This window comes from Miscanthus floridulus, chromosome 10 (genome assembly GCF_019320115.1).
Source record: "Miscanthus floridulus cultivar M001 chromosome 10, ASM1932011v1, whole genome shotgun sequence".
Lineage (NCBI taxonomy): Eukaryota > Viridiplantae > Streptophyta > Magnoliopsida > Poales > Poaceae > Miscanthus > Miscanthus floridulus.
The window spans coordinates 118219364-118243015 of record NC_089589.1 but is presented as its reverse complement, the minus strand read 5'-3'; the positions used below and the strand labels follow the sequence as shown (position 1 = coordinate 118243015).

The 23652-nt window shown below is 42.1% G+C and overlaps 1 protein-coding gene and 1 long non-coding RNA gene across 2 annotated transcripts; both read right to left on the bottom strand.

Moving 5' to 3' along the window:
- Positions 1-13734: 13734 nt before the first annotated feature.
- Positions 13735-14687, bottom strand: LOC136485475 (uncharacterized). Its single transcript, XR_010766451.1, has 2 exons — positions 14465-14687; positions 13735-14164 (listed from the first exon to the last, which is right to left on the bottom strand). It is a non-coding gene; the product is annotated as an uncharacterized lncRNA (long non-coding RNA).
- Positions 14688-19711: 5024 nt separating this feature from the next.
- Positions 19712-23032, bottom strand: LOC136489403 (uncharacterized). The gene is made up of 2 exons (XM_066486050.1): positions 22661-23032; positions 19712-21715 (listed from the first exon to the last, which is right to left on the bottom strand). The coding sequence occupies exons 1-2, from the start codon at positions 23030-23032 to the stop codon at positions 19796-19798; spliced, it is 2292 nt and encodes a 763-aa protein (XP_066342147.1). The 3' UTR covers positions 19712-19795.
- Positions 23033-23652: the final 620 nt, after the last annotated feature.

The window sequence follows — 23652 nt, the reverse complement described above, 5'->3', positions numbered from 1 at the left end:
CAACATCACCAGGGTCATCTCGCCTAATCTTATACCGCGACGCATGACATACAGGGCATGCATCCAACTTCTCGTACTCCGTGCCATGGTAGATGATGCAGTCATTAGGACATGCATGTATCTTCTGGATTTCTAATCCTAAAGGGCAGACTACCTATTTTGCTTCGTACGTAGTGCTGGGCAATTCGTTATCCTTCGGAAGCATCTTCTTTTGAATTTTTAGTAACTCCGCGAATCCCTTGTCAGATACACCATTCTTTGCCTTCCATTGCAGCAATTCCAATGTGGTACCTAACTTTTTCTGTCCCGCATCACAAGTTGGGTATAGCAATTTATTGTGATCCTCTAGCATGCGGTCGAACTTGATCTTCTCCTTTTCACTTTCGCATTCTCTTTGTGCGTCATGAATGGCCTGACCAAGATCATCAGCATGCTCCTCCTCTGCCCCTACCTCTTCTTCAGTGGGCTTCTATTCTGCCCCCACCTCTTCTTCAGCGGGCTTCTCCTTTGCCCCCACCTCTTCTTTAGCTTTCCCTATTGCAGTATCATTGAAGGCACCATATTCAGCATAAATGTCATCATCGCCCCATTGTTCTTCTTCACCTTCTTCCATTACAACTCCGGTTTCTCCATGCTTCGTCCAACAAATATAGTTTGGCATGAAACCTGACTTGAACAAGTGTGAATGACGAGTCTTTGAGTTAGCATATTCCATCGTATTCTTACATACGGCACATGGGCAGCACATGAAACCGTCGCATTTGTTTGACAAGGCCGCACGTAACAAAGAATGCACGCCGTCCATGAACTCTTGGGAGCGACAATCAGCATTGTACATCCAATACCGACTCATCTGCATTACATGACATAAATACCGTATTAAAACCTAGAACATAATTAGTTAATTATACAACATGCATACCACCACAAAAGCTATAAATTTAAGAAAGCCTCGCTACAATGTAGACAATCCCAACTACCACTAAAAACACTAAAGCTAAAATGCACTTCAGCAGCACAAGGATTTCGCGACCAATCCCAACTAAAACAGATAGATCCCCCATTTGTTCAACATCTTTGGGCTTCTTCGGCTGGATCACTGCCTCATTAGCCGCCATATCTGCCTGTTGTGCAAGATATTTTTGCACGAATTCAACATACTCTTCCTCCCAGTAGAAGCATAAACATCCAGTGCCATCCCACTGAAATTAAAATAGAAAATTAGAACTTTAATCACAACCATCATGAAAATAGGTATAAACTAACCATAGTCATTAAATACGATAAAATAACTCACATAGCGATCCGGACACTTGTAGAAAATGCGACCCTTGTTGGGACCCTCCTTCTTCACTCGGTACTCCATCACAATCTTCGTCTTATCACAACACTTGCTGCATGCAATGAGTGGGAGGCCCGGCCTAAGTCGCTTTGGAAACCCATGAGAGGCCGAAGACCCGAAAGCAGTTGCAATCTACTCTCTATACTCATTTTTTAATACACTATAAATTTCTCATTTTATAAACAAATAAAATTAAAAAAACTCTAAAATTCTCTATATCTCTAAACAATGAAGTGTGCTATGCATGCTACAAATGAACAGTGAATACTAGTTTTTAATAGCTACTTTAACCTTTCTTCATGTAAATATGCAAGCTTGAAGTGATTTTGAGCTCAAATTGCTTACAAATAAAAAAACCACAATAAAGAACCATATATATATAGTGAACAAAATGAGATAAGACAATGGTGAAATATGAGAGTATAAAGTTGGTAACCTTTAGAACCGAAGAATCGACGGAGGAATCGAAGAAATCGATGGAGGAATCGAAGAATGGATGGAGAAAGAGCAAGAACACTGCTTAAATTTGAACTTAAGCTCTCGGGCCGGCTCGGGGAGGAAGAAGACGGCCAGCAGGATTTATAGCTCAAAAACATGCTTCAATAAATAACCATCCGTACTAGTTGACCTTGCTTACGTGATCATCTCGGTGAGCATTTCTCCACCAGACGGCACCGTACTTGGTCAAGGAAAAGCTCCGATTCTTCGAGGAACGGAACACGGTCTTCCATGACCGTTGCCGCTCTCCCTCGTAGAATCAAAGCTCCTCCTTGATGTCCGTTACCGCTCGGCAGAGAACATGCTCGCCGAAATAAACACGGTCCGCAAGTTCAACTAGTACGGATTTTCTATAATTTTCTAACTATTTTCTAAGTTTTTCATTTCATAAAAAGTTAAAATAAAATGTTTAGTCGCGGAGTCCATAGAAATGACCATATTTTGACTAAGCAACGTATTGTCAATTGTCATTGCGTTGCATTGCACCCCGGCCCGGACTCCAGACAATAAAATACTATGGTCGATCGATGCCGTTCTTTGTCATACAGTCGCACGGCGACGACCGACGGACCTGTTCAACCACCAAATTTGTCAGGCCCGACTGTTCGGGCGTAACGTCAAAAGAGAACGGATTTGCTTCCTACTGCACGGCCTTGCATTGCATCTGTCATACCAGTCGGAGGCACTAGTCCCTATACTCATTTTTTAATACACTATAAATTTCTCATTTTATAAACAAATAAAATTAAAAAAAACTCTAAAATTCTCTATATCTCTAAACAATGAAGTGTGCTATGCATGCTACAAATGAACGGTGAATACTAGTTTTTAATAGCTACTTTAACCTTCCTTCATGTAAATATGCAAGCTTGAAGTGATTTTGAGCTCAAATTGCTTACAAATAAAAAAACCACAATAAAGAACCATATATATAGTGAACAAAATGAGATAAGACAATGGTGAAACATGAGAGTATGAAGTTGGTAACCTTTAGAACCGAAGAATCGACGGAGGAATCGAAGAAATCGATGGAGGAATCGAAGAATGGATGGAGAAAGAGCAAGAACACTGCTTAAATTTGAACTGAAGCTCTCGGACGGGCTCGGGGAGGAAGAAGACGGCCAGCAAGATTTATAGGGGGGACCTTTAGTCCCGGTTGGTGGATCCAACCGGGACTAAAGGTCACTTTCCAGTCGCGGGCCACACCACTAGCCGGGACAAGAGATTTACTCCCGGTTGGAACCACCAACCGGGAGTAAAGGTCGATCTTTAATCCCGGTTGGTGGCTCCAACCGGGACTAAAGGTCCCCTGCCACAACCGCCTGGCGCAGGAGCCGTTGGGCAGGGACCTTTAGTCCCGGTTGGAGCCACCAACCGGGACTAAAGGTCTCTCTAGTCCCGGGCGCAATATTTCCCGGGACTAAAGCCTGGTTTGGCCCTTGGATCAAAGGTTTGTTCTCTATTAGTGCTCCAATTCAAACCCTAAAGTTCATAATAAAATAATATGGACTATCATCTAATTTATATACCTAAAATGTATCATGGATTGTTAATAAACATTCAGCCAACACTACATTTTATTTTATTACATGAAATATTCACATCATTCATCGCTCTAATAAATTTATATCATCCTAGTACCATAAATTGAAACTTAATGCAAATAAGAATGAATTCTAAACTCCATTGTTCTTGAGCTTTGTGAACATTTTAAACCAGTCAAATCAAAGAATTGTTTTATTAAAAAAATCATACATGTCATCATGTTAGAGAAAAAAACATGAGTCATATTTATTAGCCCACATGTCCTGTTCAAATTAGCTAAATCCACTCTCCACTCGAATAGATCAATGTCCTAACAATTTCTGCTCCAAGGTCAACGCCCCCAACACTGCTGGTTCACCTAGCCACCTGAAAGGGAATTGCCCTGAGAAAGGGAAGCCGTTTCAAGAGAATCATAAAAAAAAAGACATAAATCAAGGGCAGTGGACTGCTGTCACATTATTAGAGAATAGGAGCCGCCTTACACCAATCACTGGAACAAAAGTTGCCATCTTACAGTTTGAAACTCATTTATCAATCAATTATTTAGATAGAGAAAAGGAAATACTCCCTTTGAAGATTATTGAGACTTTTGAAACAAGTAGCCTGACTAAAATGTACAACTGCATATAATATCACTATCTCTGCTTAAATGCACATATTAAATTTTGGACATACAATCCAGTATTAACTTACTGCCATTGCAGAGTATCCATGCATTAGAGAAAATTATGCCATAGGGATATACAACAAGAAGCACATGTCTCTGATACGTAGAATGTATGCGCATTCAGTACAGCATATTAGTTTTCGACTACCAATTTTACCCAGGATAACAAGACGACTGGAGGATCTTACAGTGATAAGAGATTGGTAAGATTTCCAAGTTCCTTTGGACAGGTCAGTTAGTGCATTGATGCCCACAGTCCTTGTGATTTTCAAGGAAAAGAATGTAAGATTGCTTGAACGCAGGAACTGCGGCACAGTTTTGAGTTTAGAATATTACATTGATTCCAGAGCAACGGGTTAACACACTTAAAAAAGCAGTTGTCAAATGAAAGTCATCTTGATGACTGAATTGTATTTTGTTCTATGCATGCAAATGTTTCAAGGCACAATTCAACAAACTCTTGAACATGTCGTCAATCTAGCAATCATAATTTTTGCAAAACTTAATTGATGATCAACAGTGGAGCTATATCAAGAAACTCATAGCTTCCAATGCATCTGTTGGTACAAGCACTGAAAAAAGAAATAATTTCACCTTTAGACACCGAGTAAAAGTAACATAAAGAAGCTAGTAAACAGCTTGATTTTTCTATACCTCATAATAAAGAGGCAAATTTTCAGCCTATTTTTTTTGTCCAACCATTTGTTTTGTCTGTCTCCCTATAACTACCGGATAGTGAAGAGTTTCTTCCGTCTGCATTTATATATGACCCGTGCTCATACAAGTTAGAATAGTTCACGTGCGTCGATGGTCCGATACAGAGTCCGATTCCAAAAACGTATTAAATCATGCCTTCCATATATAGACTCATGTTTCATGTTAGTACGAGTTAGATTCTAATATTAAAATATTAAAGAGAGTCTAATTCCTTTTTTTCGGCTCTTTCTTACCTATCTGGGAGGTTATGGTTGTGTTTTTTCTACACTAGCTTCATAAAAAAAATTCCCGTTCCGATTAGGTGCAGAAGTTTTTTTTGCTGACCCTCCCTCCGCTCCTATGGTTTATTGTTTTTAAAAAAATAAATGATTTTCATCCTTTTCTATTCTTTTTTGGTTTTTCTTGTGTTTTCTTCCGTTCCGTCTACCGAGCACAAACTTCTGTCCGAGGAGTCCGTTCTTGAGAAGTACCGTTTTTCTGTTTTTCGAGTTTTTTTTTCTGTTTTCCTTTCTATTTTAATTTTTCCCATGCATTTTCTGTTTTCTCTATTCAATTTACAATTCCAGTGGTTTTTCGTTCACGTTTTCTTGTTCATTTCAATTTTTCTTGTGTCTTTTCTTTTCATGTTTTTTCTTTTCAATTTTTTTTTTCTTGGAACCATATGCCGTCAGGTAGATCTGAGCATTTTGGGCTGGGCCCAGGCCTAGGCGGGCTGTCCGTGCAGTTTATAGTGTAAAATATCTAAAACAAATGTTTTAGGTCTGGGTTCCGGTCGAGAATAAATTTTCTAGACAGCAGGACTTGTGTCCAGGCCCTATCCACTAAGGCTCATGTGGGCGTGCCAAATCCCATCGGACTCGAGCCGGGCCTGCCGGCCAGGCTATGCCAGGCTCAGCTCAGGTGTACCGCAAGGTTATCATATAATAGGTTGTACGTCTTGGCGTAACGTCCGGAAAAAAATTAAAAGAGTATTTCCATCCAAAATTTACTACTTTCTGCAGTACCCTCATGCTTCTCATGTCGTATATATAATCTGGATTATCAATTCATTCTCAAACATGTTAGCTCAACATATGTCCATTGACAACGGGAAGTCTTATTTCAACACAATGTCCAACGATGGGACGAAGTTCCGCTTCAAAGCAACTCCAAGAGACTCTATATTCTCTCTAATTGTTAGAAATAGAGATTTTGATGAAAAAATATGCTTCGACAGCTTCTTTATCTGGTTAACCAAATATAGACATCTTTTATTCCAGACTTTTCACTAGCTAAAGATAGAAAATGAGAATGGCTCACTAGAGTGCATACAAAAAGAAAAACTGTCGAAGAGCGAGAAAATATAAAAAATAATTTTTTAGGCAAATGACTTTTCAAATGATGATTTAAAGAGTGAGCTTTAGAAAGACTCTTGGAGATGCTCTAAGATATATTGGAATAAATGGCATGATCGTTAAATAAATATTTGAAACGTAGATCGTTCGGATGACCATCAACAAAAACTACATCCCGTTGTAACGTACAGGCATATTTGATAGTAAAGACTAATGTAAGAATAAGCATACTACAGCAACCATACCAACTGAGCAAGCAACTAAGGGTTAGGGAAAAATAAAAAGAAAGAAAAGAGTAACAGACAAACTAACAAAAAACAATGAAACAATTCCAATAGAGTTCCGAGGTACCTCCATACTGCGAGCGACAACATCGGGGTCAGGGGCGGGGCATCGCCATTGCTGCCGGGGAGCCGGTCGGCTCCGGCAGTCCTCCGTATGGGCGCCGCTGTGAAGAAATGGTAAATTCTTCAAGAGGAAGCGCCGATATCTGTTCTTGTAAGTTGTAAGTGACCCACCCACCCAAAACTGCACACGGTCAGGAAAAACATACTTTAATAGAAAGGAGGAAATAATGCTTTGAGCTTATTACAATACCACACAAAGTAAACCAAACTGAGACATATCAGTTTCATTACATTTTTCGAGTCACCATCAGCTGAGCCACATTATGTTTTTGTGGGTCAATACTCAATATAGAATACAAAAAGAGTGAGATTCGGGAGGGAGAGGGCCGTCATGTAGGGCGAGCGGAGGGAGGCGAGCGTGCAACTGCGGTGGGGAGCGCATGTGGGGAAGAAGGGGCGCGGATGCGGCGGTTGTGGGGGCGGGCTAAGCGTGGGGAAGAGGAGGGGAGTGGACGATGGTTTATAGAGCATTATATCATACCATCTATGTTCCAACGATATAAACAAACCTTTTCAAGATACTGAGAAGCTTGATTTACTCACATCTGCCCTAATATAAAAAAAACAAAACCTAGCAAGCTAACCAAAGGCTTGTAATTTGAACACATACACCCAACTTGAAGAGTTGTTGATGGTGCCAAGAGTTTTGGTCACAAACCCATCAAAGAAAAGGGGTAAACATATCAGGTTGGTCACAAACCCATCAAAGAAAAGGGGTAAACATATCAGGTGGTGCCATTGTTTGTGCCAGAAAATTTAAGTCACCATATTAACTGCCATTCAGGTAGAACAGTCAATGCACAGTTCATAAAAAATATAAATTTAAAATTGTTCTATAGCCAAGTAATTTCAGCCACACTCAAAGATAGTTCAAAAGGAATTAACAAGTTAATTCGTCTGAAAATTAAGAGGATCACAGTTGCTGAAAATTACCTGCAACATGGTAACAAAATTTGCTTGAATTTTTTTACCACTATCAGTGGCAAATTTGTTCACATCCCACAGAACATGATAATGACAGGTACTGCTTGTTCCCAGCAAAGACTCTTAATCATGAATCAGACATTTCCATCATATAGTGTAGTGAACATAAATAAATGGATTTCAACATGTAGGGACACCATCCTGAATGCCGGCATAGCTACACAAGTATATAAATTAAACTCAGTATCTTGACCAACACGTGAATCCACCACGTTGCCTATATCTAGGATGAAAATAAAACAGATTACTGTCATTCTCTATACTATCGGAAAAGAAAAGGAAGCTAATAAACTCACAAGCTTTTCTACCAGAATACAGGAACACCAGAAAGAAGCTAATGAACGATCAATCACCGTAGTAATGATCTTGGGAGAAGAGAGAGGAAACAAGAGGCATAGATCGGCGGCAGTGCGTTCACAAGAGATGGGAGAGGAGATGGTAACTGCATGAGGGGCTCCACCTCTTGGCCCTGTGACGGGAAAAGAATTGGGTGCGCGACGGGCACACCCACACGCTCGTGCGCCTCCCTGCCGGATGGACGCCACGTGGGCCTCGCAGGTCATGGGCAGAGCAAGTCGTGGGTACGGGCGACGGCGGCATGGGAGGAGAATTGTGATGGGAACGAGTGCATGTGGAGCCGAGCCTTGTAGTGATCTAAAGCCCTTCGGGGGATCGTTTACTGCTGCCGTGCAATGGATTCTAGGCCCACGTGGTGTCCATCCAGCAGGGAGGCGCACGAGCGCGTGGGTGCGCCCGTCGCGCACCTAATTTTCTTCCCCTGTGACGTCGCTAGGGTTTGCTCCTCTGCCATTGCCGTCGTGGCTGTAGCCATTCACTATTTGACGGTGTGAAGGATGGAGGCCGGATGGGATCTGGTGGCTGCCATGGAGGATGGTGAGGGCGGAGGATGACTGAGCGATGGAGGATGGCGGGGCGACCAGAAAGACGGCGGCGGGGCGAGGGAGGCGGCGTCCGGTACTGTGGAACTGCGAGCATCACCATCGCCAGCAGGGGTGAGGGCACCGCTGCAGTCGGTGCGGGCCAGATCTGGTTGGGGCACCGTCGTTGTCGTGGGAGAGAGGGCACAGGAAACGCGGCCGCCGACTCGTGCCCTGCGGCCCCGCGTCACCGCCGAGGCTGCCCATCGCAGTGGATCCGGGAGGCGGGCGTGCTCGTGTTCTCGGCGACGGTTTCCTCTCGTCTCATCGAGGACGCAATGGAGGAATGGAGGGTGGGTACGCGGGGAAAATAAGGGGAGGTTGGGTACGCGTTGTCTAGGAGTCACGACGCCTCGCGTGGATCGCGGGCGCGGGTACAGGGGGTGTGTAAAGAAAACGCCGGTGAAAAAAGAACCACGTTGGAGTCATCCGCAAGAGACAGACATGCTGTAAATGTAAAGAGTTTCCGATGAGTTTCCGGCCGGATGCACTTGTCAGGTCAGGTTGAAGAAAGGTGGGTAGAAAATATTTGGGTGAGAGTCTATTTCCAATTCCTTCGCTCCTTTATAGTATAGACTTGGGACCCCTTTGCTTCCTAACTGAATATCTTACCACTAGAGTAAATCCAAATGTATATGATATGCGTAATCTACATATTGCAGATTTGAAACAAGAATTTTCATGCCATTTGATTTCCACTAATGTTCTGCAGATTTTCTTGAGGCAGCAGGAGGGGCAAGGCCCCGACTGATATTATCTCTGTCTGTCTATCTGGTGCAAAAAAGGCTCACGCGTCAACTCCATGATTTAGCGTGCCTCCAACTGCTCCCTTTGCTCCCTCGCCCTTACCCTCGCCTCTCGACCCGGACCGTTCGCCCCCAACACCAACCTGGACGCGGGGGATGGCCACACGCCGGCACCCACCTCTCTTCCTCCTCCTGTTATTTGGTGGACTATTATTTTTGAAAGCCTCAAATATATGGTGAGAATTATACTTATTAACATCCGGCATAAAACTCCATTGCGCAGAGGTGTGAAATGTCCTGTTTAACTAGAGGAGTGTTTCTCATCCTGCATATGACATATCAAAGATGCAGATGACATATGTGAGTGATAGGTTAAGGGATGAGATCTGTTTGTTGAACTTGTGCTTGACAATTCAAGTTTTCATACAGCATATGCCTTACTTGAATGTGTTTTATGGATTCTCGTACAGATTGTATCTCTTACATTAGTTCCCTCTATCATTTGTGGTACACACTATAGTTTAAGGCAACAACAAATCTCACAATGGCATATGTGTAATGCACATAGCTTCTGAATTAGAAATATAGTATGCTTACAAATCTTATGCTATTGCCAATGAAGATATATTCTTTTCCTGCACTTTGGATCTGATGTGAAATATATGCTATTCACACCATTTTTTGTCGTATTTTGTTTGGTATAACTTGTGATTACCTAATCTCAAAATCAGCTATGCAAAAATAATATCTCCTGAGATACTTTAATAAATGCATTCACATGTCTTCAAAATTCGTTTTTTGTTCTTCGAAAAGTATAACAGGTTATACATGTTTGTGTAACATTTCATTCGTATCTATTCACAGCATTGCTGAATGTTGGTTGCTTCGTCTCCTTAGCATGGTAGAGCAAATGTAAAATACCAAAGTATTCACCTCTAGCTCCGTGTACAGCCATCAGAAATGTGTATGTTAAATTAATGTTTCGAAAAATCCTTGGTTGGATTTCCAGATTACGTGCTCAAAATTGATCTTCCTTGTCCCCGTCTCCCATTATTGATTGGCTCTATATACACTTTGCAATATTTAATCCCTAATCTCTCTTACTAACTGAAAGTCTTATCCTAGCTAGGCTATATATTCTTGTTGACACTGGTTTGGGTCCTACACCGATAGCTAGATCGCCCTAAGGATTAGTTATGTGGTTGATGAGTAATGCGAAATGCTATAGATGTTGATAAGTAGAGATGCAAACACATCGGATTCGCATGGAATCTGTTCCGGATATCACCTTTTACAACATTTTAATTCAAATGCGGATATAGATATTTCCAAATACGAATACTAAATGGATGTGGATTCGGATTTCTTTTCAAATATTGACTCAATTCAACACAAAGTGCATATTGTTAAATTCAATATACATGAATAGAAATTTACTATTAAGTTCATCGATAACCAAAGTGAAATAAAATCAAAGTACACTTCTAATATTCTCTAACATCCAAGTGAACTAAATTATAATGGATAATATTTGATAAAATGATTGGTCAAGTGAAGAAATTCAAAAAGAATTAATGGTAGGCAACAAGTAGTCATTTTGCTTTATCAGTATTTTGTAATTACAAAATCATTACACAAGTAGAGAGTAAAGTATGTGGGTATATAACATAGTCGAGGATAGCTCATAAAAAATAATATAGTTATCAATAAATACTTAATTTAAATATAACAATTAATCAATCATTATTTATATAATGTTTTAATAAAATTATAAATTATATAAATTAATTCACATCAGTAAATAAATAAGTTAAAGTATTAATAATTTACAACCAAAAATATATTTGTTTTAAACTAAAATATTAAAATACTAAAATTAGTTTATTTTTTGCATACTGTTAATAAAATTAAATTTATTTATAGAAATACTATTAAATATTTCAACGCATCATTAGTAATATCAAAATTAAATAATTAGCCACAGTTATGGAGAGAAAACTTTTAAATGGATTCATTATACCTTATTCTTTGCGGATACAGATAAATATCAGATATTTCATATCTTTTTGTTGAATACAGATCTAGAATCGGATAGAGAAACATATTTAAAAACGAATTCGAATGCATCCATTTAGTATCCATATTAAGAATGGACATGTATACAAGTTTTAGCTGATACGAATGTCAGAAAATTTGGATATCCATTTCCATTTTCCATCCCTATTGATCAGGCTTGAAATCATGTGGTTAATGCAAACTTAATTATATATAATTATACCAATTTATAATGATAGATTGTTGGTTGGTTAAAAGTTTTATGTCAACAAACCGTTGGTTGGTAAGACTTATAATAGATTATTGGTCAGCGTACATATGAGCGTCTAATTATAGGTTTGCATAAACCCTATCGGTCGGTATAGTTTTATACCGGCACCACTTGCAGCGACAGATGGCATCGGACGGTGAAATGTTATATCGATTTATCATCAGCTGCTATATTGGCTATAGATTGGTTGTGGTAGAGTGGATTTAAATGCTTCAAGATCATGCCATTGTGAGTGTTTCGTCTGTGATGATGGTCAAAGTAGCATATCGCTTATGCATAGATTAATAGCATTTTATGCCCATAACACAGACTGGTATATACCTGAACATTTAAAGAGAGTTGTGGAGAATGTTGCTGTATAGAGCTGAACGAACTTGATTCCTTTAGTTTGCTTGCAGATTTTCTTTTGTGATAACATTATTCGGCTTACATTTCATCATGATTTTCACGGTGAAGAATCCACTTAATAGGCTAGTACCTCTTCTACAGTTAATTTAAAATTCTGTACATTGTAATGGAGTTAAGAATCATAAACCCCCTCCCACCGTGCCTCTGGAGATTGATGATACATATGTACTATCCAAATATATATATACACCCTAGTTTGGAGGGGGGTGATAATCATGAATAGTTTATTTGATTTTTTTCATATCACCTCAATGTATCAACCAAATATGATTATATATTGTCCCGTACCGATGTGGAGGTATATAACTAGTAGATACAAGAAGATAAAACTAGCACAGTGGAACATTTCTTTTTCAGTTTACAGTCTTCTGCAGGTATCGTCTCCGTAAAAAGTTTTTTAGTTGTGCATGCCTTCCTACTTCAACCCACTCTTCAATTAAATGGTCGTTTAGCCCATTTACACACCGTTTAAACACTACACGATGGTGGTACGTGGTTTTCGTTCAATCGATTGTTTATCTCATTTCAACAATTGTTTCGCCCAGTTAAGTGACCATTTAGCCGAATAAAGGCTAAACAGCAAGTGACAGTCTGTTTACCGTTTGACATTTAAGTTAACTCTATTCAACCTATGTCAATTAGTGATATCCGGCCCGCTGTCACTGCCTGCTGCCTTAATTTCTTCTTCTCTAATGAAACGTTGCCAACATTTCCCACCGCCTCCAGTGTGCTCGTCCTCCATCGGCATCACCCACCCAGAGGTCACGACAGTGGACCACCACTGCCTGTGTTGTCATCCTCCGCTGCCCACCGGGAGGTCCGCAGCTCTCCATGAGGTCCTTACCACCGTCTCCCCATGGTAGATTGGCCATCGCCATGCACACCTATGCTGCCCTAGCGCTCTCGTCCTCCCCCATCGACACACACACACATACCGAATCTGTTCTAAAAATGTCAATTCCATTGGGGACTAGGCTTTCCAGCCACCTCTACAAATGAAATTGTAGAGATGGCTAGAAATTTCACCCATCTCTAGAAATGAATTTATAGAGGCGGCTGACAATTTGGCTCGCCTCTAAAAGTTGGTCCAACACAGTAAAATTTATAATTTTTCTAAATCAAGTTGGATGAAGACAAACTTTATACTCAAAGAGATCCGCAACTTTATAGTTAATTACTTTTTTATTTGAAATCAGTTATGGTCTAAAAATTCTATTTTAAATTTTTAGATTATAAAATTTAATTTTTCTAAATTTTCCAAATAACCTCAGATGGAGACACAACCTAAACCAAGTTTGTAGTACTCAAAGAGATCTATAACTTTTCATTTTAGACTTTTTCCATTATAATCATTTGTGGTCTAGAAATTCTATTTTAATTTTTTTCAGATTTTGATTTTTTTTAATTTTTTAAATGACCTCGGATGGAGAAAGTACCTAGATCAAATTTGTAGTACTTGAGGAGATCCGAATCTTTTTAGTTCAAACTTTTTCTATTTTAATTCATTTAGAGTCTTAAATATTCATTACAATATCCTGTGAAGTGAATAAGAAAGAATTGTATCAGCCATGACTCTAAGACACAGCAGTAATGAAGCAACGCGCGAGGCCGGCGTGACATGTGATTTCTCCGGGCGTTAAAAAAAACTTCTTTTTGCAATCTTTTAGGCCTAGTTTACAAATTCTATGAAATGATTTCTGAAGGCAGCTGGACTGTAGCCCACCTTCAGAAGTTGATCTCTAACGACAGCTAGGTTTCGGCCCATCTGTAGAAATCAAGACACATAGGTAGAGGCTGACAAACAACCGCCTCTATAAAGCCATTCTAAAGGTGTCAAAAAATATTTTATGTAGTAATGATATGTGTGTTGTGACAAAACATATAGTTATACGAATTACATGTACAGCAACTCGATCTCACTACTACTATACCCGTACAGTAATATAAATGTTACATATCCATGCGTATGAATACATATATACATATATCTAGTTATATCGAAGATATATAGATACAGCATGCATACCACTCGTGGTCCCTTGAAGGCGCGGCGCTGGGGTCGCGCAGCCGAGATCCTTAACAGCGCTTCCCTCATTTGTGATTCATCACTTTTAGGTACGCCTTCATCGCTTTTGGGGTTGCTCGTTCTTTTTATGTCCGTCGCCGTAATACGCCGCTACTCCCACTAGCGCCGCACCTCTTAGCAACAAACGTTTCCAGAACGGAACGTCGGTGTTCCTCTGCTCATCGCCCTGCGTGAATCAGTGCAAGCCGCAAACGAAAAGTTATGGTATACGTGGTGAGGAGAGCAACAAGGAAACAAAAAGTTTACATACCTTAAAGCAAGAAAATAGTTAGGGAAAAATTCGTGCATCGTGATGAACGTGTATATATATATATATATAGAGAGAGAGAGAGAGAGATTTAAGTCATTAGTTCCATTTTATATATATATATATATATATATATATATATATATAATGGAACTAATGACTTAAATACAACAAACAAAAGTATGTGTATTTGTATATCCAAATGGTGGAGTACTTTACCATGCTGCTGGCTTCTCGCAATGCAGTACAGCTCCTCGGTGGTGTCGTAAGACTATGATATGCTCAAAGGATGGCGGAACTTGCGTGCACTTGCTATATACTGCACGGAGTAGTATATATCTTTGAGGTATGGGTGCCCGCACACATGTATTTATATATAGACATAGATATAGATGGTCATATCGGGTCCGTGCAAACCGAGGAGCTGTAGGGGGCTGCTGTTTATGCGTGAGACTAGGGAAAGTTACCTTGGAAGATGCCCTGATGCTAGAGGACATGGGAACACACAGAAAGTAAAGCATTTTTGGGCGGCCCGATGCCTTTAGCTAGCATCTCGTGCGGATATGATTCCTGGCTTGTATGGATTTTCCACTACAAAAGGAATCATATCCTCTGCTTTGCGTGGAAGGGCCAAACGGCATCATTCTATCTGTTAGGGCTGATCACCGATGGGATAGATCCTCGGAGTAGGCTTGCTACTAATGGGGTTGAGCCCATCCCAACCCATATAGGGTGCGCTTGGTAGAGCTTCTCTGTCAGCTTCTCAAAGCTGTTTTCAGCTTCTCCAACCAAACAGGTCCGAATGAAACAGCTTTTTCCTCAAAGCTGTTTTTCAGCTCCCTCTCACATGCACAGTTTTCTAGGTAAAGCTGGAAATACTAGCTTCTCTCAGCTATCTTCCCTGAAAAGTTGTTTTACCAAACATTTATGAAAATAGATTCAACTCTACCGGTAAAGCTGTTTTTAGAGCCAAAACCAACAAAAACTGATTCACTAGTAAAGCTGAGTTGTACCAAACAGGCCCATACTATTAGGATGATACCATAGTCCACCCCCCCCCCCCCCCCGCCCCCACCACCACACACACGCAAAAAAATGAACCAAACGACATGCCCCAACCTACTTGCCATGCAATGGTACGTTGAACCCGTCGGTACCAGATCCACAACCAAGAACCGGTAGCAGTGGCACTCACCAAGCTGTGGCGCCAGGAGGCTGAGGAGGGGAGGGAGGATGCATATGTGACAAGTGGCATCGTTGTGCTTGGCCGGCCCGCCCCACCCACCCCTCCGTTCGCGATGCGCCAAGCGAAGCCACCGCAACTGCAACCCTCGTTGTTGCCAGAGATCCAGTACCGCAACATGCATAGGCAACCATTAGCGAACTAAGCCATCAAGAACCGAGACCTAGCCAAGAAGACATTGGTCTGCCTTGACACCGTCAACTCCATGAAGATCGCTGCACACACCTACATACAATGCCACCTCTTGATTTCACAGTGCACCCATTGCACGTACCAACTTCCCAAGCGCCACATCCCCCACGCCACGTCATAGGCCCCCTCTGCCGCAACTGTAGCCCTCATGGTGGCTGAAAGCCCTATAAGTTTGTTTTCGATAATTGAATGACAACTAATGAATTAATGCCTTCAATGAGTTGTGTGATTAAACTAGGTCCACATGAGTTGTGGTGAGCAAGGATAAGAGATGGTGGAGATTATGTTCATGCCATATGGAGCAAGGCTCACACTTGGAGCGAAGAAGAGGAGATGAAAACATGCCCGAAGACAAAGTTATATGCTAAGCTTTCATTTTGCTAGCCGAGATGCAATAGAGTGCATGGTTAGTTTTAGGATAATTAGTCATACTATTAAGAGCGGAACTTAGCAAAACAGTTATCTACTGCCATTAGATTTGAACTAACTTTGCATATGCATTGGACCTTGTGACGTTGTGAGGAACCAAATGAAAAATGTTTTTCAAAAGCTAACTCAGTGCCTAGGGTGAAGGAGTTCATGTTGGAACACATTGGAGTTAGCAAATTTGAAACCCTTGTGAAGTTTGTGACTTGGTGCAGTTTTTCTACACCCACCAGAAATGTTTGCTGCCCTTGGTTGGGACGTCACCAGAAGATAGGATGCGTAGTGAGGACTTAGCAGAGAGTTGGGGTACTCACTAGAAATCTCTTGTGGTACCCCCACTAACAGCACTGGAACAAAGGGTTAAAAGAGCAGTCCATGGGAGCTGTTAAACTAGGCACCAGAGTTTCGGTGCATGGTCACCGGAGTTTTCTGGTGAACCCCTAGAACTCTCAATGTAACTCACTCGAGAGGCTTTAGGCGCACCGGATATGTCCAGTGCCCCTCACCATAGAGGCACCAAAGTAAAGTGAATAGAGCCATTGGAGGCCCCAACGTCTAGTTGTCGCGGACCAAGGCTCTGGGTAGCCACCGGGAATCTTCGGTGGTTGCACTAAAAGCCATACCGGAGATAGCGCTCACTGATTTAAATCAAGATCAATTCTTAGCCATCGGATCTTTGTAAAGGTTACTCCGGTGGGTGTTCTTCGGTGGTCACTGGAGATTTCCGATGACCCTGAAAACAGCCCACTAGTAGCACATAACGGCTAATTTTTTATGGGGATTATAAATTGGGGGTGGTCAGCCGTTGGGCATTTTCTTGGCTTCCCAACTGATCACACACTACCTTGAGCTCTTGAGAACACTTCCCACTAACTCTCTATCTTGAAGATTGATCCAAAGTGAGATTGGGGAGAGATCTAGTGCATTTGCATAGAGAGTTTACATCTAGTGGCACTAGTCCATCGTTGGGCTACGGATTTCTTGTTACTCTTGGTGGTTTCAGCCACCTAGATGTCTATGAGTAGCGAGGATTGTGAGCACTGTGTTGGTGGTTGTTCGGTCGCTTGAACCGAGTTTATTGTGAGAGGTTTTGAGCCCACCTCGCAGGAGATCACAAAGTGTTACTCTATTGGAAGTCGAGTGGTCTTTGTTGATTGGATTCTTGTGACATCCAAGTTGAGGGTCAAGCTTGAGAGTCTTGTTCATGTGCGAATCCATCACCTAGAGACTCACCCCAATGTGGTCGTAGGTTACCGGGAAGCAACTGAACCTTGAGGATAAATCTTGTGTAATCTCTTGCCCCGATTGGTTTGCGAACTTTACACTAATGCACTACTTTCATATACTTGCTTGCGTGGTTGTTGCTTGTAGTAGTAGCCCTATTGTTGTAGTCATAGCTTCAGACTGTGTTTGATTCAGCTTGTGAAAAGTGCTTCTGCTGCCAAAAAGTAGAAAACTAACCTAACAGGTGGAACCAGAAGCTGCTTTTTTAGAACCCGTTGCTTTCAGTGTAGTACATTTTTTGTAGCACCTTGAACCCTGCTTTTGGCTTTCTGCTATCATCTTTTCTAAATGAGTGTAAATATAGAGAAGTTTCACAACTATTTCAAGAAAGATAGATAGATAGATGGGATATGTTTCATAGCTATTTTAACCAAACAGTTTACAACTTTTCCACAGCACATAGCTCACAATAGCTTTTCCATAGCTCACAACTGACAACAGCTGTTTCACATATCACAACTGAACCAAACAGAGTAGTGCTTGCCTCTTTGCTTGCTTGAGTGCACTAGCAATAGAAGTAACTTGCTACTAAAATTGTTTAGGAGGCTTGCATTGGTGCGAATTAGGCTAGGAAAGGTAGTTGCTATTAGGGTCGCTTATTGTTCTAACCACTTTGCTCTAGTGTTTTATTTTGTAGATAAATTTTTAATTGGCTATACACCCCTCTAGCCATCTAGATCCTCAAGTGGTATCAGAGTCAACTCACCATTGATTTGCAAGGTTTAACCACCTACAGTGTTAAAGATGACAACCAATCATGTCGCAAGCCACCACACTTTGATGAAATAAATTATGATTATTGGAAGAGGCTCATTCTCACATGAACAAGAAGAGGGATTGGCTCATTCCCATAGGAACTCACGGTCAGGTATGGCATTGATCCGACAATGATATCATAAGTGTCACTGCCAGTTTAAAGCATAATCCGATAGTGATATCTTAAATTTTACTGCCAGATGATGTATTAAACCGCCAGTAACACTCAAGATGTCACTGTCTAGTTATGTTTTAAACTAGCAGTGACACACAAGATATCACTGATATGTTATATTTTAAACCAACAGCAATACTTACCACATAATTGCCAGATCAAGCGTCAACCCGGCAGTGACACTCATGGATATCACTATCGATTCATGCTTTGACCCGGTTGTGGTAGCGTATTATCACTACCGGGACATCTATTAACAGGCATCCATAGGCCACCCACATATTGTTGATTATCCTCTTCCAGAGTGTTGGTGAAAGGGGTAGTGTGGTGAAAGGGGTAACCTGACCTCTGTAAGAACCAGATCTTGTTGGTGCTAGAAATAAAGCAAGCTGACCTCTGAAATTCGTGGCTCAAGATCCGAGTTCTTGTTGAGTTCTTGTTTCGTTTGGTTTTTCCTCTACCGAAGCCCCTTCTCTTACATTTTGGGTGATTTCATTTTTCCAGAGATTTGAGATTGATTGGGGTGGCTAGAAATGTGCAAGGACCTTAGAGGAACATGTCTACCAACTCGTTTGGTTAGATTCCTCACGAGCGTGATTTGGCCGGCTTTTGAGAAAAGTTAAGAAAACCCCTATCCGGTCCAGGAGAGTCTCGAATTATGGAGTTGCCTTGATCTTTTGGGGATAGTTTCTAAACTTCCTTAGGAATATCTCCACAAATTTTGAGCTCAATCGGAGTTCGTTTGATGGAGTTTTGGCTTTTTCTTTGTTGGCTCATGCTGCTGAAAACAGGCTGCACGGGAGTTCTGTGGCAACTTCCGTGCCGGAACAAGGAAGTTCCACGTTCGCGCACTAAACTTCCGTGTTCAAGCGCTGAAGTTCCGCAGTCTGGGAGCTGATAATTGACTTCTGGTGGTTCCGATGTGTTTCCTTGATTTGCTCTTGCTTCCGCTTGTTCTGCGGGCGTCCAGCAGTGCCCAGGAACTTTTTCCAGTCCTCATGTCACCAGTTGGCTTAGAGGATTTTGAGTCAACTCTTGCTTCATTGTGATTGAAGTTGAGAGCTCCGTTTTTGGGTTTTGGAGTGTTTCGGCGTTGAGCTTGGTTTTCTGCTGTTGTTAGTATCCTGCTGTGTTCTTCAATCATCATTGAGAACATCGAGCCACCAGTCCAACAGTAAAAACACTGCTCAGCAGTCAGCCCCTAAACGATGCCAGTATGATTCACGATGAAGATTGCACACAAGATAATTGACGTTTGACAAAGTTCAGCACGAGCACGTCATAAAATAATAGTTGTTACATCGAACAAGCAAATCAAGCTAAGCACACATGTCCTGAAAAGATGAATGAAGGAACTAAAGGTATGAAATCAATCGGCACACAGCTGAGAAAGAAATGCGAAAACAAGCACGAAGTTTCAAACAGACGAAGCAATCCAGCAATACTACTGCAACAGCTCTCAGACTTTGGTCGATTACGAAGAAATCTCCTCGGTTATTATGTGGTCGATGTAAATTTCTGGCCTGGCTGATGCACGAGCAGCACTCTCTTTTCGTTCCTTTTCTCTGATTGCTTCTTCTTCTTCCTCCTGTTCTTTTCTTCTTTCTTCATCCCCCGGAGGCTCTGTCATGATGATCTTGTCAGCCAATGTCTCCAGACCCATGGCTGACCAAAGCAGCCAGACATAGTTGAGGAACTCCCCACCATCTCCCAGGCTTCTGGCGTGCAGGTAACCTGAGCAACGGGCCGCGGAGAAGCAGAGCATCTCAACCCACACACCATCTATCACTTGCCACCTGTCATCTGCCCCGAGGGCCCTCAGTGCCTCAGCGATCTTCTTCGCATGAATCAGCAGATGGCTGAACTTGCTGTCACCTTGCTTCGACGGTGGTAATATATCCTCGATGACACGCTGAGCAATACCTTGCGCCTTAGTCACGGGGACACCACCTTTGCTGTCACTTTTCTCCAAGATGGCTGCGATGTGGTCGCTGGCTATGTTGAAGAGACCCGACCTGGCACCGGGCACCAGCATCTCAGGATGGATGAAGAGCAGGTAGGCCATGTACTTGGATATCTTCCTCGAGAGATAAGCGTTGTGCTGCCGAGTCTTGATGGCGCATGAGCCTTCATCTCCTGCTGCTGCTGCTGCTGCTGCTGTTAACATAGGTTTATCCTCGCAGTAGCATAGATCCGTGGCCACATGCCACATGAGGACACTTTCGTCGAATGGCGCCATTAAGCTTGAGGCCAGATCACTCACATGGCAAGTAGTGTCCATCTTGTGTTTGTACTTGTTGAGTGTCCACTGTCCTCTGAGATTGTTGAATCCCCTGTAAGAGATAGGGCCATAGATGTAGCTGTTCCACCCATCCTTGACGTGCTTGCGCACACGGTCAGTGATGTCTCTGGCTGCAGGCTCCTGCTTGACATGCCAATGCTTAATGACGTACTCCCGTAAGTGGTAGGGCCATATGAACCTCCCAGTGGCCTCCTGGCAGGCACAGAATGACATGAGGCTGCCCTGGGAAACCATTTCATGCCAATTGGCACGGAACATGCGATAGAAAGGCACAAAGGGGAAGAACTCATGCATAGCAGTGAAGCAGAAGAGCATGTATGTGACCCAGACGTCATTCACGTCGTAGCCACCCTTGTGGCTCCTGGCGAAAAGCACCACTGACGTTAGGGTCAGGAACGGGAGCGACAGCTGCAGGCATGCGCCGAGCAGAGTTAGGGTTACCCGCCGTTTGGTGTAGAGGATCAGGAATGTGCTGTAGATGCACTCCTGAAGCAGCTTGTATGAGTCCGAGTGGCTGAACAGGAGGAAGAACTTCAACTCTTGGAGCCGATCGGAATACGGACGAGGCACGTTCACAAACATCTTGTATAGGAAACTGACAGGTGTGAAAACAAATCGCTCCGTGATTTTTTCACTCTTCTCGGCCCTGTCATGGTGCCACCTTGCGCTTCTTACGAATTCTCCAAGAGAAGTCACATCTCGTCCGACTTCCACGTTTCTCCAATCTGATTCTTCGTCTTTTTCAATGTGATCTACCCCTAATTCTCCTTCTGCTCCTGCTGCTGCTGATGACGGCTCTTGGGGATCTCTTTTTGTAAGGGAAAAAAACTCGTCCATTTTATCTGGACTGATAATATCCATAAAATAGGTCGTGCACCATCTCCAGCACCAACCAATCCGTCCTTCCTTCTCCACCCTTCTTTCCATCAGCAAAGCTGCGGAGGCCAGCATGTTGTTGAAGCTAGCTCGCTTGAGGGACCATGGCTTGTAGCTGAACTTGATGATGCCAACGACGAAGAGCAGGACCGCCGCATTTAGCAGCTGCCTCTCGCCCGCCCACCAGTTGCAGAAGACGTACAGAGCGACCGCCACCTGGGAAATTAAAGAAATTATTCATGTTCTGAATTAATGTGATGAATTATACAATAATAACACCTAGAGAACACAATTTGGTTTGTAGAATTTCAAGCCTGTTTGAGCAATAATCAAAATATGTGTTAAGAGAAAAATATTTCATTGTACTATAAAGTTGTATGCCCGCTTATTTGGCAGCAGTGTTACATTAATTAGCAACATTATGGCATGTCAAACTCGACGGAGAGCATTGCGTCCATTTTGAACGTCGACAATCCACAATAAATTTTAGGATAGAAAACTAAATTACAGCACTTGTGCATTTTAATTAGTTGAACCTCATGTTTGCCGGGCCCCCAGCTTTTACATAAAATTGAACAGAAAATAACAATTTGCAATGGCATGTTCAGAACCCTACGCTACTAAGGTTGGTAGAGGCACGTCTCGCATAAAACCTAAGGTAGAGGCACTTTTGTTAATCCTTACATGCATGTGCCTTAGTTCCATGGGTTTAAATTCCTGGATGTAGTGTTAAATCCACCGGGTGAAACAGTAGCTACACCCACACAAACACTTCTTTTCAAAACTAAGGATACCATGCGGCCCCTGATGCAAGATATACAGAATAGCAACCAAACACACCCAAAGAATTCCACTAGTCGTCGCCATTTCTTCCGCCTGAAATCATTAATTCAATTCCAAACTAAAATCAATTGTTTTAACGGGAAATAGATTTCATAAGATCGTATAAAAACTAAGCAGTATAATGATCCACCACTGCAATCGAACACACTCTGCATATAATCACGGGTCTTGGAAGTCGCCAGCCTTATTTTAAGACTGTCGGCCGCCCATTGGACAAAAGCTAAAGTCGTTCGTTTCCTAGGAAAACGATATGATTCGTCATTTTCGTTCTACAATAGAGCTAGCGACTTGTATGTAGATCAAAGATTGATATCTGACCTGGGAGACGAGGGTCATGGCGTGCCGCTTCCACAGCTCGTTGTCCTCCAAGCTGTAGGCGCTCAATGTCGTCTGCCCGCCGAGGTGGATGAGGAGGACTGGCGCCCAGAGCACCTCCAGGTCGCTGCTGCCGCCACCCTGGCCGCAAGCCGACCGCTGCCGCTGGCGGTTGAAGAGTGTAGCCAGGGCGTAGATCGCCAGGGCATCCCCGCCTACGTACGCCGACCACACCAGGAACCTCAGCTTGCGCAGCTTAGGAGACATGCGCACCGAATACGCGAAGTAGAGACTGATGTAGACGAAGAGGCTGCCGAGTACCAGAACTCGCATCTGCCACTCCTGCCACCAATGCACAGCATGGGAGAGACCCATGCTTGGCTTGCGGTGATGATGTTCTCTCTCGCGCGCCGGCCTCTGGCTCGAGCTCTGCCCTTTCTCGTGCTGGCTACAATAAACCCCAAGGCGTGCGTCAGCATGCAAACGACAACAAGCGCTTGCCTTGTCTATATATATGTGTAAAATATTTTAATTTTTAATTAGTTTTCAAGGTGCGGGCGGGTATACGTTAGCATTAGTTACTGACACACGATATAAATGGTGATTCTTAGGCACCAACAGCCATCAACGGGTGCTCATACTATACATGGCCTAGTATAATCTCAGCACCATAAATAAAGGCGGCATAAACATTAGAAATGGGTGTTTAATACCTACAACTAATAAATAATAACTTATCATTTTTTGCACTCTCTCTATTCATTTTCTAACCTATATATTAAAAGAAAATATTTTTCATGATTGCTGAAACATAACGTATATATTTATTGTTCATAAAAGCATGTTTACTTAAGTCAATTTTTAATATTTGCTATTATTAGAAGCAGGTCAGTGTAGAAGTATATGTGATTTAAACATTTCTTGTATATAATATATAATTTAGAAGCAGATTTGAGTGGATATTTTAGTTTTCTTAATCATGTCAGAAATGGTGA

Coding starts and splice junctions, on each gene's coding strand:
- LOC136489403 (XM_066486050.1), bottom strand. CDS start 23,032: ATGGGTCTCTCCCATGCTGTGCATTGGTGGCAGGAGTGGCAGATGCGA. Junction 21,716..22,660: donor CCATGACCCTCGTCTCCCAG/GTCAGATATCAA, acceptor TTAATTTCCCAG/GTGGCGGTCGCTCTGTACGT.